A 9,737-nucleotide genomic window follows, 5' to 3' on the forward strand; every position below is an offset into this window, starting at 1 on the left:
GTTTTTTATTTATGTTATGTAATAATTATATTCGTAACATCTCTTTTTAAATAAGACTTAATATCTAGTCTTCAAAAATTAATGTAAAATAATAAACAATTTAATATAAATAAAAAACATTGTTTATTAAAAAATTTAAAAAATGTAAAACTATTATTTTTATTATTGAATGCTTTCTAAATTATTGCAAATGAATGATTATCATTGTACATAAAAATAATTTTATAATGCAATAGAACATTTTATAGAATGAATTTAATTTGCAACTTTTGTACAAAATTTCATTTTGATTTCTGTATTGTTCAATTTTTATTCACTATGCCATTAAAATCACCAAAATTTTTTATTTAATTCAATAGTAAATAATTAATGAAAACATAAAAAAAATTAAATAATTTCTAGCCCTGCCGACAACGCTGGTATATAAACTCAAATTAAAAGTATTAACTGTTGAAATAAAAATGTTGAAATAAAATTTTAAATGTAGAACAAAGATACAAAGACATAAAGTGAGAAAATAAAAAAGGCAGCATTTTTATCTGATTCTGACGAAAATGAATATTAAAAACATGATTTTGCTTATACATGAATTATATGTAGATCAATCAATCAATGATCCTCCTTTGTCCATCGGGAGACCGTCGAGGCCGATGGTGTACATCTAAGCATGCTTTTTACATTTATTTTTTTCTTTTTTCTTTTCAAAAACCTTTTCTATCTTTGGCCAGTTTTATTGAATTCAGAATACCAACACCAGTTCATTCAGTAATTTCATCTATCCATTTCTTTGCAGGTCTACCAGCTTTTTTCTTCCAATCTCTTTTCCTCATTAGTACCATCTTAATCAATCTGTCTTCTCTCATTCTACAAATGTGTCTAAAAAATCCATGTCTCCAACTAATTTTCAACATATTTCGTTAACACTTCATCTCAAATGCTTCCAATCTGTTTTTGTCTCTTCTTTATTGTCCATGTCTCACATGGATAGAGCAAGCTCGGAAAAACGCAAGATTCTATCATTCTCAACTTTGTTTTTATAGATATATTTCCACTTTTCCATATTTCCTTCAATGATGCGAACATTCCATGGGCTATTGCTATTATTCTGTCAATTTTTTTGGTGCAGTTGTTGATACACAAGTTTATCTACTTGTTCGAATTTTTCTGATTCTATCTGAAATTCCGCATTGTTTCTGCTTTTCCCTTTAATCACCACCTTCGTTTTGTCTTTGTTGATATGCAACCCATGATCTTTTCCACCAACATGTGTTAGTTCAATTAGTTTCGGTAGACCTTCTTCACTAGTAGCTAGTAGGTCTATATCATCTGCAAACCTGAAATCTTTGACAGTTCTCCTTCCTATGTCAATTCCACCAAATTCCAAATTTTCCATTTTTTCCATTGCTCTTTCTAACAATACTATGAATAGTATTGGTAATATTGGATTGCTCTGTCTGCTTCCAATGTCTGCCTTGTTCAATTCCCAAGTTTTGTACCTATTATTACCGACATTTTTGATTCTTCATAAAGCCCTTTCAGTACTTTTACCAGCTTTTCTGATGTCCCCATACTTTCTAATGTTGCCCACAAACGCTTTCTTAAAATCAACAAAGCGACGGTAAATTGTCTGACCGCTACTTTTTGCATCTTCCATCTGCAGTCTCAACATCAGAATTTGTTGAATCGTGTTTCTGTCTTTTCTGAAGCCTGCTTGTTCTTCATGCAGAGTTGTTGCTCTATGATCTTTTCCAGTCGTTCTTTTATGATGGTCAGCATGATCTTGCATATGTGCAGAATTAGTGCAATTGATCTGTAATTATTACAGGTTTATTCTCTTTTTCGGCAGCATAACCAGAACTGACTTGCACCATTCTTCGGGCCACTTTCCACTTTTCCAAATTTCTTGACAGAAGGTATGACTTGTTCTCTTGCTTTTATCAGTTATTTGCTGTTGTGTTTACCATTGTGTTTGTAGCGTTTTTAAAACAGTGTAGCAAGCTCTTGTCAACCCTCCTCTTTTATACGGACTTGGGACCGGCACCGAACTCTGCTGGATTGCAGCCCCAGTGGTGGAGTTTATATGTAGATACATGTTAACTATGTGTAAGGATGTGCCTGCCATCAGCTTTATTTGTGATAAAAGTTGTTACCAAACGAGTTACTGTTGTAACTGCTGGAATGATCAAATTGAACTATATTATTTGTTATTTCGATTATTTGTTATTTTTGTTATTTTTGTTATATTTGTAATTTTTGCATTTTAAAAACCTCTTGTATGTAAGAAGGCTAAATTGCAAATTTAGCAGCGAGGATTGGAGTGTTGTTGTAATTGTGATTTATGTAGTCACTTAAATTAATTTCTATTACTGTTGGCATTCGAATAAACGTTCAACTAAGTTTGCGCTTGAAGCATTGTGTTCATCCATCGGAAATCTTGAACCTACGGAATAACGATAACTTGACGATCGTTGGAAGCTACAACACTGGTGTTGAAAATAAAGATCATTGAAGTTATAACATTGGTGTCTGTAGTAACGTGCGTTGTTAAAGTATATAACAATAGTGTCATAAATAAGATTTTTGATAGATCGAAACTTCTTGCAATAAAAAATGCCAAAATTAAATGTACTCGATACAATTTGTATGAGGAAGGAACTAAAAAAACGAAACCGAAACCTTAACTCGAAAGAAAGGAAAGCTGTTTTGGTAAACCGCCTAAGGAACGCTCTGATAAAAGAAGATAACGAACCTGATGAGTTCAACATTTGAAGAAGGTGCGCAAGAGAGACTGACTTTCAACTTTTTTTTAAACTCATCTTTAAAAATGAGATTATAGGCAAATCAGATAAATACAACCAATTTAACGGCAATTTATAGGAAACAGTTTCCAATCTAGAGTAGGATAGGTTATGAGACAAAACCGTGGATCTAGCATGAGTTTTAGATGCACCGCATCCTACCCGCATGCTAACCAAATTTAAGGGTTATAAGTGTCGTGTTTTAATAAATGGTCAAAAAATTGGTTTCTACAAGCCTCAGATTTAATCGGCCATTAAAATAAAAAATAGTTAAAATTTTGGAGTTCAAGTACAGGGATTCGAGACGTAAGTCTAAGTCTGAGAAGTATAAGACCACTTTTATTGGAGCAATTGGTATAGTATCAGAATTCACTGTGGCATGTAATGTACCTTTTTTTTATCCTGAATAACAAACAAATGTTTACATCAATATTTCGAATTTTTTTGATTGTTGTGGCTCTCCTGTGGTGTGATTTATGTATGTTATTCATATATGTTATGATCTATGGGTGTCATGAGGAGGCAGCCGGTTATAGTCTGTAAGGCAGAATTTTGAGTAGTTTAGAGTTTTTTTGGAGAGTGATTTGGGAGATGTTAGGAAGCCAGATGTCTGCGGCGTAGTTGGTGACAGATCGACAGATTGATTTAAAAGTTGTGAGAGAGGTTTCTTTTTGCTGCAGTTAATGCCTGCCAGAGATTACTTGAGAATTATGTTTTTTTACTGGAATTTTTTGCTATTGTTTGTGTGTGTCATTTGAAAATGAAGAAGGTGTCAAAATTGACACCAAGTAGTTTTAGGTGTTTAGATGAGTTAGGTTTGTATTGTTGATAGTTACTGAGGTGGGAATGTTTGATACTTTTGTGAATGGGTTGAAAAGTGTGACTATTGATTCTGTGGTAAAGAGAAAGAAAGTGAACGATTACTGAAAAATGTTGTTAGGCTTGTGAGGTAGTTATTGAGGGAGGTCTTGATTGGTTCAATAAGGAGGCCCAAGGATGAAATTGTAAAGTCGTCCGCGTAGCCGATTATTCGGACGTTAAATGGAGGTGGAGGTATATCTCTGATGTAGGCAGGCAAGGTGGATTGACTAAAAATTTTAAGCAGGGTGAGATGGTTGATAGAGTCATAAATTTTGGTGAGATCGAGTGCGACGGCAATGGTGCTGTAGACCGTTTTTTTGAGTTCGTTAGCAGGGTTTGTGAAAAGTTGAAGTAAGGCTATGGTAGTGGAGTGGTTTGGACGGAAGCCATGATGACAATCAGCTGGTCGAAAGTGGGTGCTGATCGTTGGGAGGAGAAGAGATTTGAAGATTTTTACAATAGAGCAGAGTAGGACGGTAGGCAGAAGGCAAAGTGGCGCCTTTACCAGGTTTGAGTGAAAGGACTATATTGGAGCTTTCGCAAATGGTAGGAATGTTGCAGGGTTGGATCGAACGATTGAGGAAGAAGTGAGACCGAAGTTATCAAATTAGTTGAGGTAGATGTTGAAAGTGTTGTCAGGGCTAATGTTTTTGAAATTTTTGGATTTTCTGGTTGCGAAAGTTTCCAGGTTTATGCCGTGCAACCAACATTGCCTGGTCGTAAGGGGCGAGCAGGCGATGCAAATGAATACGGGTTTTAATTTAGTGGTTCCTGTTGCTGTTGAAAATACAGATTTAAGAAAGAGAAAAAAACAAAACTTTTTAAAATCTAATATAAAATTTGTGATGCAGCCAAAAATGATATCTTTGGTATAGCCATAAGCTCTATAATGCAAAAATAAATATAATTTTTCAGTAGAGTTTTTCAAACATTAATGGCTAGTGGTTAAGGTCGCTTGGTGCTGTTTCGCAGTAACCAGGTTCGAATATTGCAAAATGATCCCCGTCTATAACTTGCTTAGTGTGTGATGACACATACGATGTTTGTGGCGTGTTGTTGAATCCTCTGAACTTTGAAAAAGTGTAATGTGACATAATTAATTAATCTTTTTATTTTGGAAAAAAAAGACTTTTTATTTTAGCTGCCCAAGCTTAGAACGCGTTAATTGCATATCTAAAAAATTTCAACACCATAAGTCGAAGTGACTTCAAAAAACGTCTGAAGAATCATTTATTCAACCTCCAACGGCAAAGAAAGTAAAGAGATCGAGTTTGAAATCAACTCAGGAAAAGCGCTGTAAAAATTCTATATACGATATAAATACGATACGAATACGCTCAATACGATACGGTAAAATGCATCTTTAAAAGTTTTAAGGAGTAATTAGCATGTGTGCGAAGGGGTAAATATTTTATTATGTATATATTCAATGAATTTATCTGAATCCACCGTTGATGCATCGCCCCTGATATACTTTGCATTAAAAAAATTATTTTAGAGAATTGTAAAAAAATAAAGGGGTAAGAAAATTATGTATATATATTTTATTAGACTGTAGAAAATTCCTCATTAAACAACCGTTCTTATTATTAACCATTTGAAAGGTTTTCACAAATTTTTCCGTTTTGTTTGCTGGTACGCATAATCTGGCTTTGTATATAAGTAAAGCGTCTCATATATTTATTTGGTATATATGGCCAACGGCGTCAATCTCCCTTGAATAATGGAGGCAAAAATCTCTGCCCTAATAAAAAAGCATTTGCGTTATCTACTGTTAACCATATACTAATACAATCTGCCATAACCAGCATTCATTTGCTATGATAAAAGGTCTTCTTGGTTTTTATATTGAAAGTTTTATTTTATTTTATTCAGCTTTATATAAGAACAAAAACAGCGTTGATTTTACACAATTTTTATACAAAAAATTATTGTTTGATAAAAGGATTGGTTAAATGCATATTTTTAAGATATATTAGCAGGTTAAATATTAAATATATAATTAAATTAATTTTAAATTTATTAATAAATTAAATATAATTTAAAAGTAAATGTAAATGTATAATGACAAAAATACTTATCGATCAAAATTAATTCAAGGCTCATTTCCTATTTTTAAAAAATCCAAAAAGTTCCTTATAAAATATGTCCCTTCAACGTTTTTGTAAATTTATGATGTAAAAAAATGCAATATTTTTATTTTATATATATTTATCATATGGGCTATTCTAGTTTTAAAATTTTTAAAACAAATTTAATACTTGGCTTTCCTCATGTATGCTGTTACATAGAACAAATATTAGCAAGGGTCTTCAAATTTTTTGTGCTTTCCAGCGTTCTTGACGTTCAAATTTAAGTTGTGACATCCCTAAAGAGCATTTGTCTTCCTTGTTTATCTTTTTGTTTGTTATCATTTTATCCCAAGTTTTTATCCCAAGTTCTTCGGCCGACTAAGAAGGCAGGCATCATGTCACGTCCGATAACACCGACGCATCACAAGTTGGCTGAAAAGTTAACAATTTTGTGTGATCGTGCAAATGGCATGCTCATTAGAATATATAACATCAAAAAGGTAAACGAACAAAACATTTAGTTTAGCTTTAGTAGCAAATTGTCTTTTTTTAATTAATAATTTAATGATTATCATTTAAATTTTAAAATAATTTAGTTTATTTATACACATGTGACTTACTTTTGTCATTATCGAAAATTTGTCTCCAGGAACAGAACAAAACAGCTTTTATTTTTTAATTAATTATTAATTTAATTTTAATATTATTATTATATTATTAATTATTTATTTTAATTATTGAACCAAGAATTTTCATTGTCACTTGCCATTAGCCTAGTCTACTACAAATTGTAATTATTAATTTAACTTAACCCATATTAAATCATCACAGAATTTTATAAAATTGTGTACTTATTTTGTTTTGTTTCTACATTCAAACATCATAAAAAATTTTGAAAAAATTCTAGAGGCAAAACTTTTTTTTTTCTAGTCAAAAATATGACCGTCAGTTTAAACTGACGCTAGCCACAGATGGTTGGGTGTTTTTTTTTATGTTAAAAAATATATAAAAATGACCACCATTTGCTTAATTTTTATTAGTAAACCGTTTATTTGATCAAGTAAATTTATTATTTCTAAAATTAAATTCAAAAAAATTTTGTTCGATAAAACGTTCATAAGAAATATTAATCATGTCAGCAAAATTATTACGGTTAAGTATGGCTCAAATGAAATGACTTGAAACAGCCTGGATGTAACCCAACATTACATTTTTCGCATGCAAATATGGATGTCCCTTTGCATCCAGCAGCAGCACATTGTCGCTGAGAACTTTGGATAATCCAGTGAGCAAACCCGTCTGTTCGTATATCAGACAAGTGAGAGTCGTGGATCAGGACATAATAATTTTTGATTTTTTTTTTAGAAATGCTTTGCATATACACTTGTACAATTTCACGTCGAAATGAGAGCAAATCATGAACAGAAGTTCCAGTATCTATTTTTATTTTTTGCAGACGATACAACTGAAAGGCATTTTGAACTGCCAAATCTATACAGAACCTAAAGATTGGCCAGTACCACTTTTTTGATCTATGCTGTGTCATATAGCAAGCTACATTTTGGTCAAAACGATCTACTCCACCCATTCCATATCTGATGCCTCTGCGAAAAGTTGATTAGAATTTAAATGATTCAAATTTCCTTCATTTGAACATTCTTCTCCAGAATCTTTATCCACCGTTTACATTTGTAGGTGGAACAATTGTGATATCTATGTCAAGCAAATTTTCATCGTCGTCGTCTTCTAGCATCTGAATCACTTCATAAACGTTATAACTTTAAAAAAAATTATTATTACTACCACTTTAGCAAAACAAAAAATGTTGAATTTTACTAAATTTTAAAAATAGAAAACAATATTGACCCATAAAAACTCAACTTAATTAGTTACTTATGATATAATAAATGACCTACGCGTCTGTGCCTAGCGTCAGTTTAAACTGACACATCAAAAACAGCTATACCGTTAAGATAGCTTATTCTATTAGAAAATAGCAACAACCAGAGGCGCCAACTTTATCAAATTATTGGGGGGGCAAAATAATTTAAGAATACGTTTGCAAACTTTTCTATAATAATTTAGTTTGCGTACCATTCTTCAATAAATTTACAATTATACAAGGAACATTGTGTGAAATTATTAATTTAAAAATTTATCATCAAAACCGCAATTCGACAAAACGGCATAAAGATTGCAAAATTTTAAAATTTAATAAAACTACAAGAAATCTGAAAATTTGGAATCCTATAAACGCATATTGTGTATAAATCCAAAAAGCAAAATGTTACTTCTTTCTATTAATTTTATTCACAATAGTATTTGTAAAAATTGAGTGTTTTTCTAAGAATCATATAAAAAGTACTTTTTCTCTGATCATTTCTTTGAATAAATTCGTTAATAATTGAATCCAAGTCCATTTCGTTTGCCACATCTTTGTGAAAATGAAGAAGAGATACAGAATTGAGTCGTTTTTGTCCCATTGTCGATCTTAGATATGTTTTTAACCTTCTCAGCCCAGAGAATGATCGTTCAGCGGTGGCGGAAGTCGTAGGAATGGTCACAAAAATGTTTAAAAACTTAACTAATTCCGAAAGAAGTTCAATTAGATGTGACTGCTTTTTCAAATAATTGATGATATCGTTTATACTTTCAAGGAATTGATCTGCTTCTTTTAAAATTTGCAGCAGCATCTCTCGTTGCACAATCAAGCGGTCTGGATCTATGTCCTCTTCATAAAATTTGAGAATCTTAGATTTGTTTGTATCGTCACCTAGCAAAAACTGCTCGATTTCCAAAATGAATTTGAATGATTTGCTCTCAAATCTCGTATCCAGTGCTTTTAAAATCGCATCAATAATCTCCACATATTGCGATTGATATATCTCCATAAGAGAAAGATTATTTTGTGGTTCTGGCAAATCATTAGTTTCGAATCGTTTTGGAATTTTTCGTTTTCTCTTCTAAGTTCCCCTTGTTCTACCTCGGCAGGTTTATCAGAAATTACTTTCTGCCAAAATTCAGAAAAATCTTTTTGGCAAAAACTGAGACTGGCTTTTAATGTTGCAATCATCCGATGCGCTTCTTCAAATTGCAAGGATTTTTTTTGTAACGTTGTGTTAACCGTATCTATGTATCCAAATAATTTTGTTAACATTATCAAAGTAAAATAAAAATCGAACTTTTCCATCAGCCGTAAAAATCCGGAAGCTTTTGCACCAGAATCTGATGAATCATTTTCAATCATATCGGTAAAGAAATCTATTAATTTTGAGTAGTTTGATAATAGAGACGACAGAGAGACATATTATTTGACTGTCCATCGGGTTGGACAAAGAGGTCGGAGGCCTGTACAAACATCAGATTTTAAATTGTGAAATATAACCAATCGTTTAGGCGAGTCCCTTACAAAGTTGATGATGTCTTTAACCATATTTAATGCATTGCTGCAAATAGGAAAAGTTTTGATTGCGTCCTGAGCTACAAAATTTAATGAATGAGCCAAACAATAAATTAATAATGCTTTTTTTTCGTCCTCAAGAATTTTAGCTTGAACACCACGTTTGTCACCATCCATGTTTCTAGCACCGTCATAACACATAACACTGTCCTCTACAGTTAGACAGTGGTAAATTAAATCTGAGAAGACCATCTTTGATCACCGAATACAAAGCAGCTGAGGTTGTAAATTCCACTCCGTAAAATCCGACAAACATCTCTTCTGCTTCTAATGGATTCTTTGTAAATGTTAGACAAAAAGCAAATTGCTCCTTGCGAGATATATCTGCCGTATCATCACATATAATAGCATAAAAACCCGCTATTTTAACTAATGAAATTATTTTCCTAAGAAGAGTATGGCTCAGAAGATCAAGAATTTCGTTTTGTATACCATGGCTACACCAAGTATATGATTCAGATTTTAGCCACAATTGCAGTTCCCCAGAATCTTCACCTCTTAACTAAGGTAAATTTACAAAATTACTTGTGTCATCATCGTGACCAC

The 9,737-nt window shown here is 32.2% G+C and overlaps 1 protein-coding gene across 1 annotated transcript in view; it reads left to right on the forward strand.

Moving 5' to 3' along the window:
• Nucleotides 1-6,126: 6,126 nt before the first annotated feature.
• Nucleotides 6,127-9,737, forward strand: part of HELRODRAFT_101134 (hypothetical protein) — a gene marked incomplete at its 5' end in the record, with an annotated part of 44,808 nt that continues 41,197 nt past the window's right edge. Inside the window, one exon of the mRNA XM_009023186.1 lies at nucleotides 6,127-6,231. Within this exon, the coding sequence (XP_009021434.1) occupies nucleotides 6,127-6,231 (105 nt within the window). The remainder of the gene's footprint in view (nucleotides 6,232-9,737) is intronic.

The sequence above is a fragment of the Helobdella robusta genome, assembly GCF_000326865.2.
Source record: "Helobdella robusta unplaced genomic scaffold HELROscaffold_35, whole genome shotgun sequence".
NCBI classification, from domain to species: Eukaryota; Metazoa; Annelida; class Clitellata; order Rhynchobdellida; family Glossiphoniidae; genus Helobdella; species Helobdella robusta.